A 15,853-nucleotide genomic window follows, 5' to 3' on the forward strand; every position below is an offset into this window, starting at 1 on the left:
GCTTAACCTGCACTGTGGTCCTGCAGTGATCCTTGCTTTCAGAGTCAAGAGGCTCACCTGCCGTCTGCTGGATCTGAACCTGGATTTACAGCTTTGAGAGAGAGATGAGAGGCACGTTCTCCCCAGCAGCCTGGAGAAGAGTATGAATGCTGGGCAGCACAGGGAGCACTGGCACCACCAAGGACAACAAGCCTTTTCTCACTGGTAGACAGCTTACCTGGAGCTCTATCAAGGAACCTATTCTTGGATTTTATTATGAATTGAGGAGTTTGGAATCACTGTGGAAATCCTAAGCCAACGTTTCTTCCTTTTTTTGATGTAGGATTTACAATATGTCTACCTGACCGTACTCCTTGTGGGTCTGGAGTAAGGAAGAGAAATAATTTAATCAAATGTGTATCCCTTGATCAAAAATAACATGAGTACCTCAACAGTACTTTAGAATGCTGCTACCTTCATTGTATGAGCCGTGTCCTAGCTCTCAAAGAGGTTGACCAATGAAGCCATGGGACTCAGCCAGAGCTTTACAAGTATGTGGTGAAAATACTGACAGATTTATTTTGGGGGAACTGAATATTTCTGTGTTGCACCCTGAAGGTGTTCTTTCTAATTTTAGAAAAAAATGGCGGGGATAATTTTAGCAGAGTAAAAATGTGTGATGTATGAAAATGTCTTATATAGTGGTAATATTTCAATTTTTCCTCAGCCTGAAAAATATTTACTCACTTGACTTGTAGTGTTCAGTATTGTTATGTTATTGGACTAGCTAGACACTTGTTTTAACACTCGCTCATCTGCTCACTAAAGGAATGTTTAGTGAACCCTGTTTGTTGGAAGATGCCGTAGTGGCTCAGTCCAACATAACTAACGTTACCAAGCTTCAGATGGGCTTCCTTCCCTGCACTACCTCCACCCTCGCCTGACATTTCCAGTCAGTCACACTAACACCAGTGGGTGTATATTAGCCTAGTCAGTCCCCTGCAGGGCTTGAGCTGGGCCTGCAGCACTTCCTACCCTCCTCCTGTGTTTGAGTTAGCCGGGCCCCCGCCTTTACCTTGGGAGCCCCTCACCCCCGGCCTGGACCCTGTCTCCCCCCCACCCCGCCTGGTGCTGCTGCACTCGGCTCTGCCTCTGCTGGCCGAGGATGATGTGGCAATGCCATGTGTCGTCCTCTGAGTGCCGCTGCTACCGGCTGAACGGCTTCTCCCTGCTGAAGCGCTTCCCTCTCTCGGCAGATGGGGCCTGTGGTAAAGCCCTGGACCAGCCGGTGGGAGAGTGGCTGGAGCACGTGGGGCTGCCGCAGTACGAGAGCAAGTTCCTGCTCAATGGCTTCGACGACCTACGATTCATGGTGAGTCACCTGCAGCACGTCAGCTCAAGGGTCGCTTCCACTTTACATCACCCTGTCTCTGCTTGTGTCAACCTCGTTGCATTTGTCTTTTTCTGTCACCACTCTCCTCTCACTGGCTCACTCACCCCCTCTCTCTTTTCCTCTTTTCCCACTCACCCTTGGACCTTTTCCCTTCCTCTTCCCTTCATAACTCCTCTTCACCTCTGTGTAATGCATGACCCTGCTAAGATTTATGGCCCCACACTGAATCCTTGGTAGGAATAAGGCCTGTCAACAATGGCAAGACAAATGACAACCAAAACCTATTAACTTTTCCCAGCATACCCAATCCTGCCATCCCATTTACTGTACGATTGATAAGCAAATCTTCTGATTTAATGTCACTTGACTTGACCTCTTTTGACCCAGATAAACCTGCACAAACTGTCCTCAGTCTTTACACACTGCAGTTTGTTTTAAACACACTTTGCATGGTTGCACAAATCTCACTAAATCCTCTCCCAATGATGCTCTGCTTGTGCTACTTACGAGTCTGTCTTGTTAAAAACTGCACAATCTGTAATTACACTGCAGCAGCATGCTTTAATGCTGCATTTCTACACTGTGTACTCTTGTTTTTAAGATTTTGATGAAACATTCATTTTCCAAATTTATAATTTGAGTAGTAAGTAAATTATAAAAAGCCACACGATTTGTCCGCTCTGATGGATTACAAGACATGATCAGACAGATTAACGTCTCTGAAAGGCATTGACACATTTTACATGATGCTTTGCATTTTTAAATGACTCTGTCAGATTACATATTGATAAATTCATTTAGCTGCAGCCAAACAACGTCTACGATCTGACTAAAAGCGTTATCATGTTTCCCGTAAAAAAACGTGTATGTAAGGGAGCTTGATGATGTAGAAAACACCATTACGTTTCCATTCCCCAGGTCATGTTACTTTGAAAAACAAGGCAGTACACCATAAATAACAAGACCCAAAGGGCAAACGCGGACATTTCTCAGACCACAGCGCCGCATTAGCACTATAGGCTATATGTTACATCAGATTTTCACAGTTGAGCTCTGTTAAGTGATACCAGTAAGCTCCAAGGGAAAGTGGTTGTATTCACAAAGTGTTTGAATGGAAGACTGCTGCTTTCTGATCTGTTTTTCTTTCTAGTGAGGTATGAGTTCACACATAACAGTTGTTTATGACCATGTGATTGCTCGTACTACAGCACAAGCTCCAGGGTCAGAATTGTGTTTGAAGGTGGGTGGTTATAGGAACATGTAGGTGCAGGGCAATTAAGGAGCAGCAGCAAGAAAAAAAATACAAACCTAGCCAGAGTCATTGAAAGTTTGATAATCAGAGCATTTGGATTTTATTTAAGAGAAGTCAGAATTTTATGTGGCCTTGAGGTGACAACAAGACTTCAGCTGTTGTTCTTGACCTCAGAACTTTAAAAGGAACATTAAAAAGGAACAAAAAAATTATTGGGGTTAGTGCTGATAAATTTTCAAGTCTGATGGGAATCTTAAACAAGAAATGCAATACTGCCAAATACCAAATACAGTCTGGTTAATGTAATGGTACTCTTGTTACATAATTTGCAACAAAGAGACAAGTAGGAAGTAGGGTTGCAACAGATCACCGAAACCACACATTAGATCATATCATGGTTTTAAATCCAGTATTGAATCAATTCTCAGTTAAGTAAAAATAGAAGAGACAAATAAAACCTTACTTTCACTCCAAGCAGCTTGAATTATTTGACCTCCAATGAAGCTTATGAAATTCTTCCCCTCCTCTGCTAGCCATGACCACCACTCTTGCAACCCGAGCGTCCCTGATTGATTTGGATCCAACATGCTCCTTTCACATGAACACACAGCAGCTTTTTTTCTGCATAACCAATCATGTGTTATGCTTCATACTAAGACACTACATGCATCTGTCTTCTCTGCCTTTTTACTGCACCTCTGCAGGGAGATAACAGTGGCAGTAAAACTGTATTTCAGACAATAATTCATGAGTATGTACATACATTAATCCATACACACACATACATTACAGACATTCAAGATGATAGGAAATAAATCATGCACTTATTAAAAAAAAGTTACTGTTCCACTACTTGAGCACCTTGATGCCCAAGCATCCGTTTTAGAAAATTATCTTTATAACATGAAAACTTAGTAGAGTTTAGGCTACCTTTGCACAAATTTAGGTCACTAGAAGAATATAATCTTTAAAAAGTGTTCATGTAAAATAAAGTAATGGTTTATTTTCTTATTAGGATGCACTATAATGTAGAACATCGATTCAGAAATGTAGAACTTGAGCAAAGAAATTTCACAGATTTGAGTTCATTTAATTCTTCATTGACTAAAGTAATTGAATTAAGTCAAACGAGAAACCTGCAAATTGCCTTTGCCATTGCTATTGCCTCTGTTCATTTTGCTGGTAGTGCCAATTTTCAACATTTTTCAAAACGTTCTATTATGTCCTTTAAACAATTGAATATCTATAATATTTATGTTTTGTTGCCCCAAAGTTTTAAAGAAAAAAAATATGTATGCCTGTATTTCAACCCAAAGTTGTCTAGAGACTTTTAAATCCTGGCTTTTCAACAACACTGGGCTCACGTCTTTAGTGACATTTTGCTGCCACTGTTATCTCGGCATCATCTTGCAGCATATTTTAACAATTACTGCATTTAAAGCAGAACCACTGCCACTTGACAGATCCCGCGCTGTTTCTCGTTGTCCGTCTCTGAACAGAGCTAACTCACCTTGCTACTTTGTTTACTTCCTTCACTTCCCCATGCTCTCTCCTCTGCTGATACAAAAACACACATGTGCAGGTGCAAGTTTTATAGATGGGCGGGGGAGTGAGCGCTCTGTTGTGGGAGAGATGCGTTCAGGGACAATCGGAGAAGCAACACTCCAGTGAGAAATGCACGCTGACGGCTCGAAACTTCCACATGATTGTGTTGTTTGCGTTAACTAAGATGTTCGCGATATGGTCATTTTATACATAGTGCATGACAAAAGCCACGATACATCGCCCAGCCCTAGTATATTGTATATAAGAGACTGTTACAGACAGATTGAGATCATTGGAGAGAAAGCGATATCTCCTTTACATCCTGTCATTCTGACTGATGACAGCCTCACAGCCCTGCACAGGCACCCAGAAAATGACCAAAATTGGAAAGAAAAAAAATGGAAAATTAAAAGTGCAGAATCACTGTACACACTTATTCTAGTTTATTAACAATAATTTAGAGTAAACATCTGATTTTGGGTAGGCATGATACATTTATTTAGGGAAATGCTCTTTGTTTTGCCTTTTAAGACTACAAACAATATTTTACCTTATGTTATGTGCTTACTGTTTAGCAAACAGCAGGTAGCAGGCTTCAAGATCATTTTATAGAAGCTACTATTGTATCAAAAACCACAATTCTGTTATCATGTCAACTGTAATTCAGTGTTTTCAGGGCTCAGCATCCTAAGCCTAAAAAGCCCTTGATGTCAGCTGTTTTTTTGTTGCAGCACTCACCTCGCTCTCAGTTTGAAAAAGTCCAACTCATGGAGCACCAAAATGCTTGTCAATATCAAATCTCTCTCACCGACTAACCTCAATCTAAAAATGGGTCTGGACATGTGTTTATAGATTGTTAATGGCAGTGGTAGTGGCAAAACCTCCCTGATTTATCTTTTAGAGGGTACAGTTTCCTCGTCTTGAGCTGCTGCTAATGCCAGGACAGATTCTATTATGGTGACTTTCTACCAAGTAGTTGGGTTTTGTTCAGTGTAGTTTGGTACGTTTTGGTATGGTTAAACCCTTGTCTAGCTTGTGTTCAACAGCCAACTGGACCCTTACTTGGTAGGCAATGGAAGCTGGATGGCGACAGCTGCAACAGCTCCATAATAGCATCAGGTCATATCACAGAAGGTTATGATTCAACCATTCAATGGACTGCAGTGAGTCTAGCTCCACCTTAGAGGGTCAGATAGGTGTGTTTGGTACCCTAACAGAGAGGTACCAAAGCTGTAAGATGGAATGAGCTGTTTATTTAAGTACCTTTTTAACTTTCAACAATGGAATGCAAATCATTTCAGACTATGCTGAATTTAGCCCAACCACTGCCAAAATGCAGCGTTTGATTGTTTTCATATTTTCCTGGTTACATTTCTTGGCTATGTTTCCTTGAGTAAAGGCACATTTTATACAAACACAGTTCTTTAAATAAACGTATGGTCTTCAGAACTCAACTTTTGTAGCCAAGCAAATCGAAACACTTATAAGATGTACTCTGAAATTGAGGTTATGAGCACTTACAGTGCAAAAACACTGTTGGTAAGCACAGATACTAAATCAGACCTGCTAAATGACATGCATCATTTTTGACAATAGCCTAACACAAACAGAGGTATTAAAGAATAAGCTAGCAAATTATGATATGAATATATATCAAGATCGCTGTAATGTAATGTGATGAAGACTATGGATCATTAGTCATTCTGATGTTCATTTCCATGCCATAAGTAATGTGTCCTCTGGACTTGTATCAGGGAAATAAATCATTAGCTTCAAAAGGCAAATTACCCATGGATATTTACAAGGATGTGGAAGTTGCAAACAAAGGAAAGGTCAGAGTAGTCAGGCAGACGTTGTGAATGTTTTATATTTTGCCCTTTTAAAATGTGCTTGACTTGTTCAGCTGTGATCAATCTAACTGGACTTGAACATCAGAATGCTCTGATGTCCTAACTTGTGTTTAAACAAGGCAAAAAAACGTACAAGTTCACCCTCATGCATTTACGTTGCATCTTTCCTGCATTAATATTGCATCAGATCTTGCAGCCCCCTCTCTAAAATGTTAAAATGTTGAGCTGAACATGCATATTGTAACACATTAACTCAGTCTTCTTTCTTTGCCAGATTATTTTTACGCCCGCTGACTTTTGAAAAACTAACAAAATTGAATTTTTTCAGACAATTCCTCTGTGATGCAGAGCAGCAGAGCAATCCTAATTCACTGTTGCATTAACTGAGTGCATTTAGAGAGATGAAGGACTTCTACCATGGCTGCATCTGCAAGTCGTATCATGTTAAATCAAACCACCATAGCTCATAAGCTATGTAAGAACTGAACCATACATTCCTGTCACATGTTTCAAATGCAGCATGAAATAATAAGTTTACTGAGTCTCCCGAGGCATCATCAAACTTCAAACCATGTTAATAAAAGTGGAGAGTCTATTTTGGGCCTCCCTTACATCAGACCCTGCCTCATTTTGACCTTTATTCTAGCGATCAGTGAGTAATCTCCAGACTGCACCCTGATACAGGGCTGTGAACACTGCTGCATTGTGTTCTGAAACCAATCCAGTAAGAGCAGATTGAGTAAAGACTACAGAACATTTTAACATTCTTGGCCAGGAAGAATCAATCTGCGGCAGCCCAGTGGGAAAAAACGCTTAGCTCCACATTTTCAGGGTCCTCCTTGTATCTTTATTCCTGCCTATAAACCGGAATAAGATGACAAAGCACCTGGAGCTGCAAATATGTACAGCTACATGGAAAAGACAAGAATCTGCTTGTCAGTCAAGATTTCGGGAGGAGGAAGAGAAAATCTTGCTCATGGTGCTAAATTAAGAAAATGGTACAAAGTGTGGAGAACTCTTCTGGCTTCTTCTTAGAGTATTTTGGTTTACCTCAATGAAACGCAGCAGAACAGAGATCCAGTAGATGCTGCTGCAGTTATGAAGGCTTTGTTCCCTCCGAGTCGTACCAGATCAGATTGATTACTCTTGGCATGCACAATTCATTTGACTTCATTGTCCTCCCACTCTGCTTGTGTGCATATTCTGTGTGTGCTCATGTTTATAAGTGATAAGAATGATTGTGTTTGCACCACTGCCATTATGCCCTGGTAGTAGTTACAGCGTAGAACAAGCCATGATACTTTGATTGACCCATGTCCTTATTAACTATATTTATGTCAGTATCTCTTGTATAGACTGTAGTGTGAGTGCAGACATTTAAATGACTTCACATTGCACAGATGTATTTTCATGTATTGTACTATTGTATGTCCATATTTTGTATCGTCTTCGTGCCTTCGCTTGCGTGTATGTGACTGTTTGTTTGCCTACATGTGCGTATGAGTACGGCTGCGTGTATTTGTGTGTGTGCCTGTGCGTGAATGCGTTTACTTGTGTGTGTCTCTTGCGTTTGTGCTCATGCAGGGAAGTAACGTGATGGAGGACCAGGATCTCAGAGACATGGGGATCACTGACCCAGGACACAGAAAGAAAATCCTTCATGCGGCACGCAGCTTGCCTAAGGTACTTAACATCATAACTTAACCTCGGCACTGAGGAGAGGCGGTGACTGACAGTGTCTCAGAAGGAGGTCAAAATATCAGGATGTTTATCACAATAATGACAAGCAAAATAAATTGTAAAGGGGGAAAAGGTTTGGGGAATGTGGTTAAATACAAATGCTGTATTGTTAACTTGAATAGCAATTCTGTAAGAAAAGCAGTCAAAAGGAAACAATTTTTAACTACAGACACTCAGATTCAGAGGCAAAAATACATGTTATCGGAAAGTCTTAACAGTGTTTATCTTGTGAAGGGGTGGTTGCATGGGTAAAATAAGAGCAGTCCAGAAATGTATTATCCAAACAGTCATACTGCAACTGTCCTTCAAAAAAGCAATTTAAAGCACGTTTTTTGTAAAAATTAAAATGCTTATGTTTTACATGACAGAATACATTTTTTTTAAATCCCCAATTAATTTTAAAATTATATCAAAGGCATTTTAATTTTATACAAAACCTACAGTTGTCTTTGGGTTTCTTTTTTTAAGTACAGTTTACATTTTTTGATCGTACATTTTTGGATTGAACTCTGCCTTTTTTTTTTTTTTAGTCATACAACCATCCCTTCACAAGATGTACTGACTAAAGCAAATGTAAAGTTTCCTGTATGTGACACTATAAAGACACAGTCGCATTTCTACTCTTTTGTTCTCAGATTCAACGGTCTTAACTTTAAAAGGGGTCTTTCAGTATTTTTGAAGTTGGATTGTTTAAGGTACTTGGCAATATAAGTGGCATTAGCCTCCGGTAAATTCAGAGAACATTGCCCCTTAAACAGGATGCGTTTAGAGAAGCCTGGCTATGCAGCGTAGCAGATTGGTAAAGTTTCACTGCATAATTCAGCTAGTTTAAAAGGAGGCCAAAAGAAAAACACCCAACGTTGACTCAATTGGGCACTATATTGAAAATGTTCAAAGAGTTTTATTAATCACCCAGAAAGCCTCTATGTTTGGCACAAACACAAAAGCCTCAGCTACACTAAGGCGGAAAAACACGTAGCCAGTAGCTGAAGCTCGCATTGCAAAAATATTGCAAACACAGAGGCTTTCTGGGTGAAAAAAACACTCCAAAAAGTTTCTATATAGTTTACAGTTGAACCAGCATTGTTATCTGGCCCATCTTTACCTCAAACTCGCAGAATTATGTGGTCAAACTTTACCCATCTGCTACACTGTACAGCCTAGCTTCCTGTTTGAAGGGGCAGCACTCTTTGAAACCACTGGAGGATAATGCCACTACTTTTGTCAAGAACCTCAGACAACCCAACTTCAAAAATACAGATATATCCCTCAAATTAGAAAGGGGGAAAAACCAAGACATCATTTTGGAAAATACATAAATCCTAGACTTAATCAGCAGTTTCAGGATGAAACTTCAGCCTTTTTCAAGTTATGCTACAATAAAGCTCTGAAGTTATGTTTTTACGTTCATGTTGTTATGCAACAGCATATATTATTCGTGCCCCAGTCTGTTATTTCACATTGTGTTAAGGCAATGCAAAAGTGCGACATAAACAGCCAGCAGGAGATGCACATACACCCACTCAGACATGTACACAGAGACAGCACTGACTTCCCCCACCATTCCTGTCCTGCCCTTGTAATGCCTGTGTTGCTACCTGTGATGATGACACAGAGTTGGGATCACTTTGTCCCCGTATTATGCCTCTGTGACATTCATACTGAAGGTGAGATCTCACAGAGGGTACACATTTTGCCTTGAATTAAATAAGGTTGTTTGTACTGATATGTTTGAGTTTTCACATGTAGCTAACCTATGTGACAAATCAAGGATATGTGAAAAAAATGCCTTAGTTTTTCCCTTTTTTGAAATCTCGGTTTTCCAGCAATCAGTATCTGCACCTCCACTGACCTTCCCAGCACTCCAGATTTCTATTTTTGTCTTCAGGAGTGCTAACTTATTTAGAATGAAATAAAATAATCCTTGAATGCATTCTTATTCAGAAGCTAAAGGCAGAAGAGAACTGGTTAATAAGAAATGTCCAGCACAGGGGTTATAGTTTAAAAAGGTCTGGGAGAGTAATAGGGGCCATTTATAATTTATTTGCAGATAAGATGATGTCTTTAAGCCTCCAAATGGAAATTGTAAGATGACTAATACAGCCATAATAGTTGCTACAGAATGTAAGGTTGAAGAAATTCACTGCAGTGCCTGAAGCTAAATGCTAACATCAGTTATGCCAACACACCCTTCAACCAACACAGATGAAGTGACAATGTTGGAGTTGATTTGGTATGCTTACATGTTCATCTTAGATTAGTCTGTGATTACTGTGAAGTAGGGCTGGGCCAAATGCAAAAATCTGTCACAATTCTTTTATGGCCAGATCATGATCTCGATTTTATCCGTATTTTTTCCTTTCAATTTTTAAGAACAATTTGTAAGTTATTACCAGTATAAATAAACTTATTCCTCTTAAAATTTTTAAGTGCACAAGTGCTTTATTTACAAGCCACAATTGTCAATGCATAACAAATTTTTAAATTTGCCATTCCATAGTTGGCACCATCAGGAAAGGAGGTCTGTAGGTGATCTCCCAGAATATTTAAGGACCAAATGTTTATTTTCCTGCATTCTATCTATTTGATGGAACCAATTTCTGTGTTTTCTGTACCATTCTAAAATTATGATTTGTGAGTCCTCTTCTGGGTTTTTTAAATCTGTTTAAGTGTTCCCCAGCCACATTTTAGTCACAGAAACTTTCATTTTAAAGCACATGGACTAGAGCAGAATTCCTACAGCTGTAGCGTCGCACAAGTAGCATATTTATATGCAATTTTATATCACAGATTCAGGTGACTTCAGCCTCATTTTAGGCTGCCAAAATAAGTAAATGTAAAACTTAACCCTGACTAAAATCTATTTCTGAGACATGGTTATGAAGTAAAGTAATGACTGTTTGTTATTTTTATAAGATAATAAACATTAATGTCCAGACTTCGTCATCATTACCAGCCTCCCTTCGCAAAAGAAGACACTGATATAAATTTTCACTCGTGATTCCATTGTGTTGCCAGGTACGTCTCATGTAGAAGGGTGGAAAGGCTTATAAATAACTCAAAAATAAAAACAATGGAAAGAAAAACATTGTCAACTCTAACAGTTAAAACAACAATATCTGCTTCTGAGATACAAGAGTATCTAAATGTTAAGTTTCAGTTTCATTTGCAGCCATGAATTATTGATGCATCGGGAAGCAGAAAGGGAGGGGGTGATGGAGCTAGAAGAGCTAGAGCTAGAAGTAGTAGAAACAATTCTGTGATAAAATAGCTTTCAAGTTGTCATTTGTAGGGTTAAGAATGACAGGTTAACCCATAATATAATATTCAACTCAGTACAAGATGATATGATACCATATGATACAATATGCAACAAGGGGCCCCTGATAATAATGACATCATGATACAGCAATTAAAAAAAATGCATCCCTGTTCAAGGAGGATTGCATGATGTTGGATTTTATATCTGATACTGATACTCACACTTTAAAGTCTAAGGAAGGGTGATGCACAAACACAGGGTCTGTTGGTCCTTCTTTGTATGCATTTCTGACATTTTCAGCAAAGATAGACTGCTATTTACAGTCAGTATATCAGCTGAGCATATCAACAGAAATGTTCATATTTGTTGATAAGTATAATTATCTTTTATAACCTAATTTCTGCCAATACCGTTATGCTGATAATAACACGAATCCCTAATTCCAAGACAATCTTATGATACATCAAAATATCTGATTTGCTGAAGAAGCAAAAATGCCTCTCAAAAGGCAGAATTAATGAAGCATAGTGTTAGTTACTGCAAGAAGCTGAAGTCATAGGCCCTGCTGCCGTCAGCCGACTACCAGATGATTTACTTATTTCTCCCCGAACTTACAACCAATCACAGCTCATTTTTTCAACAAGGCGGCCCATTCAAATATGATGTCCTTCTCACTCATCCCTGCTTCACCAGAGCTGATAACCTTAAACTGCTGTTGGCAAAGCTTTATCTCCACTGCTCCAGCCTCCGTTCTAGCCGAGAACTTCTGTGTGTAACCTCATGTTTATTTTTATGCAGCTAAGGAGTGGATTGCTGCCAAACTAGATTTTATTGTATTTGACATGCATTGTCATTGATATATTTATACATCTATGTGGGTATTTCTTGCACTGTGCCCCTTGGAAAGTCAAACCATGCTGCCTGACTTACCAAAGGAGCATCTTTAGAGCAGAGCCTTCAGCTCCAAGCAACACCGTGCATCCATTTTGCAACAAATGTTTAAATGTATGATGAGAGACTGACTGCAATGTGTTTACTGACTGCAATTCAGCATCAGTTTCAACTCCTATCATGTTTAATCTTTTACTTCTTTTCAAAACTGTTTGGCATTATTCCTCCTTCCTTTCAGTCAAGATTTCAGGAGGGGGCCTCCCTCTCCACCCCAATCATTTGTAGTTTCCATATTTAAGGAATTTGTCTTGGTGTTTTTGGTGGATGACAGTAAACATGGAAAAAAGATTAAGACATACAGCTGATCATGTTAAATCCATAGTGTCAAACATGGAGGATAACTTTTTAAAATTATGTTTAAGGTACTAAAGTGTCCATAGTTTCCCTGATATTTAACTCTAAGCAAAGGTATTTGACAAATGACAAATATTAATTTGATTGTGATTCTAGCTAAAATGTTTTATAGCTGGCTTTATGAACACAACTTGACAGAAATAACACAGTTTGTTCATTCCCATTATAAGTACTTTTCTTAGCAGAGAAAATTACAGTGCTGCCCCTTAACATTTGTCTCTTCCTTCACTTTAGGTAAAAGCACTGGGCTGTGATGGCAGCACATCTCTTGCCTCCTGGCTGGATGGTCTGGGCCTGCATGAATATCTTCCTAACTTTCTCTCAAGTGGCTATCGTACACTGGAGTGTGTGAAGAACCTGTGGGAGCTGGAGCTTGTCAATGTAAGAAGCAGTCTCTCTCATTTTATCCAGGATAAGTCCTCTTTCAGATGATGGGCTGAGGAGGAAATAGTTCAGTCTCTAAAGCTCTCACAAAAAAACCCAGGATTGTTGGTGGACTGTTGTTGAGACATCCAGGACCTGGTGTTAAAGAGTATTTCTTCGATTACAAGATTTATGAGTCATTTTTAGATGAAGAGGCACTTAAAAATCATGATACAAAAGATATCTTCAACAAGGGAAGAATTTGCATTAAATTACAACAAAGATTCACTAATTTGTAGATACTTAAAAGATAAAATCAGAGTAATATGGTGAGTGATGATGGGGTAGTTAATTATTTGTTTTAATCTTCATAGAAATAGGCTAACATTTTACGATAATTTTTAATTAAAAAGTAATCTGTTTTTGGTGGAATTAGTGTGAAAAGGACAGAGATGTGATTCAAGCATCTGGCTGAACAAGTTGGCAGGTGTTGATTTGTGTGTGAGTTTGTGTGTTCAGACCACAGCAGTGGTTTTCCCACAGATTTCTGAGGGAGATCTGAGCCTTTGCAGGATGATAAAAGGGAAAGGAGAGATATTTAAAACATAGGCTGCAAAAACCTCTATTCTTGACGTTCCTGAAATGTCTTACTTTTGGAGGAATAATGCATTGTTTTTCATCATCTTTCCTCTGAAATGATTCGAAAGAACAGCTCAGAGAAAAAAACCTCCTTGGTTAATCTTTTAGTCTGTGACAAGTGGTCAGGAGTAGCAAGGGATGCATAAATTTGGATTATATCTAGTATTAAATATTTTTTAACCCTTTTCAGACAATTGCAGTTGTCAATATGGAATTTTCTTTACTCTTTGGAATGGACCATCCAGTTACTTCTTTGGTGGAATAATCTTTTCATACTTACTGTGATTTTCAGCAGGGAGTTACAGACTTTGATAGGATTGGGCAGTATTTATTTTCAGTACCATTATACCCCCCCCCCAAAAAAAAAAAAAACCAAAACAAATTGTACCATGTTATTCAGGCACTTCTAAGCATGCACGGGCAAGTACAGCGAGCAGAGCACGCGCCTCCACTCTTTCCTTCTCTCCTTCCTGATTGAATATGAGAATTGATAATAAACTTTTATCAGTAGGGTTGTTCCGATTCCAATACCAGTATCGGAAATATGTTTGATACTGCGTAAAATGCAGGTATTGGTATTGGTGGGTACACGAGTTTATGCACTGATCCGATATCATTTAGTTTAGATTTATATTTTGCTTTGGTTAGCTATGCTAAATGTTAGCGCTATAAACCGGTAGTCAACTCTTCTTCACTGCCGGGCTACTATTTTTATAGAAGCGAAGAAGAAGCAAAGAAAAGGACCCACTGCAGCATCAAAGAATGGTGGCTTCATGACAGTTTTCGTTAAAATGCCTTCCAGACCCGCGCTGTCATACATGACAAGTAGTGACACGGTTTATCAAAAGATAAATAACTTTTGAACCATACATCGTTGCCTCTTACTTGTTTTTACTCTTGAAGCTAGCCGTTGTGCCTTCTCATTGAAGCTATTGAAGCCTTTGAATCCCTTGCAGCAGCATTTTTAGCGGACCTGGAACTCGTGTGACTTTTGAGGACTTTCATGATAAATCCACACCAGTAAACCCGATATTGAACATCTTTTTTATCCATCTAATCAAATTACGATCATATATTACCACTAGTTTGAAGGCTAACGCAAATGCTTACTGCAATATTGTTCACCCCTCTTGAGGGTCTGTCAAAATGGCAGGCTGTCGCTTAATCACGTCATGCTGCCCAAGTAGAGCATAAGGGAGTGAGATAGACAGCGCCTGTGATGCAGCCCACTGTATTATTCTGCAGTAAAACTCAATAATCAGCAGAAAAACAACTTTAGGGTCACAGAGATGCTGTACATTATGATTCTATTTGTTGAGCAATGTTCTGAGTCAAATATAGGTCTAAAATAATTTGCTTGTCTGCACGGTCAGTCCAAGTTCTTGCTGGTATAGGATCAGTACTTGGTATCGGCCGATACACAACACCTTGTTATTGGGATTGTATTGGGAAGGAAAAAATGGTATCGGAACATCCCTGATTATCAGTTTTAGCCAGTAGAACTAAATTATACGCTAATGTGATTGCTTCAGGTGTTTTCGATGAAGCTTTTATATCCATTAACTCTGCTGATAAATGTTCTTGTACATTCTTGTAGAGGCTGTGCAGAGCGCCTTTAGAAGTAATTTATGTGATAGCTAACTGTATAGCTTTCAAACCATTATCAGGGTGTTTCCCTTGCAAAGTTAGCTGCTTTGCCTAGTTGTGATTATTTTCATTTCTTCTCTTTCCGTTTTGTTTTTATTTTTTTGAAGCATGTGCTGAGCAAAACATTGTCTCTTTTCTAGAAGTTGCAAAAACGAGAGTGAAATTCACCCAAATTGCTTGCAATGTGTCCTAACTACATGTGACAAAAGCAAGCATCAGCGGCAAAATCAGCGTAATCACATCAATTCCTGTTGTTGTATCCTGACAGTTTGCAAGCATTTTAGCACAAAGCAGTGTGTCAAAGCATTAATTCTTCTTGTTCACCAGAGCTTGTTGTCTGACTTGTATCAGTATGGAGGCAGAATTCGGCTCACAGCTATACAAAGAGTCACACCTCCGTATCTCTACATTCAAAATAACAGTAGTGCATATCATACTATTTATAAAGGAAGCCTGAAATTTACAGGGTAAAGAATTAATTTCTTAATGGATGCGTTGTAGACATGGAGCATGCAATGCTGTGTGATGCAGCACAGTATCAATGGTCAAATGCAGTAAGGACACAAAAACTAGACTAAAAAGGTAAAAGTTCAAGACCTACAGCAATAAAAGCTACTGAAGATATATATTATTGTTTTTGTCGTGAGTAGCCACAAGACTACACAGAGACTCTGGCATGGCTGATTACCAGTGTCTGAGCAGTGATTTTGCCTGTTTACAGTGATCATATTTCCAGACTTATCCACCCATTGCCATGTCTGTTTTGTTGCGATAAGCACAAAGACATTAGCAGTAAGGAGGCAGAAATCTGCAACAGCTGCAGCTGCAGCAGCTGCAGAAAAGCAGCTACTGAACATACAGTAAATGCAGTGTGAGAG

The 15,853-nt window shown here is 39.1% G+C and overlaps 1 protein-coding gene across 8 annotated transcripts in view; it reads left to right on the plus strand.

The window, feature by feature from the left end:
- anks1ab (ankyrin repeat and sterile alpha motif domain containing 1Ab) overlaps positions 1 to 15,853 on the plus strand; it is a 100,262-nt gene that overhangs the window by 52,045 nt on the left and 32,364 nt on the right. For 7 of the 8 annotated variants that reach the window (XR_005991690.1, XM_041782632.1, XM_041782629.1 and 4 more), the window contains exons 3-5: positions 1,236 to 1,351; positions 7,604 to 7,702; positions 12,561 to 12,707. Coding sequence is in view for 7 of the 8 variants with exons in the window: in XM_041782632.1 (XP_041638566.1) it covers positions 1,236 to 1,351; positions 7,604 to 7,702; positions 12,561 to 12,707 (362 nt within the window). In the remaining variant the exon portion in view is untranslated. The remainder of the gene's footprint in view (positions 1 to 1,235; positions 1,352 to 7,603; positions 7,703 to 12,560; positions 12,708 to 15,853) is intronic. The other variant, XM_041782633.1, reaches the window with a different exon arrangement.

Source organism: Cheilinus undulatus, linkage group 3, assembly GCF_018320785.1.
Source record: "Cheilinus undulatus linkage group 3, ASM1832078v1, whole genome shotgun sequence".
Taxonomy (NCBI): Eukaryota; Metazoa; Chordata; class Actinopteri; order Labriformes; family Labridae; genus Cheilinus; species Cheilinus undulatus.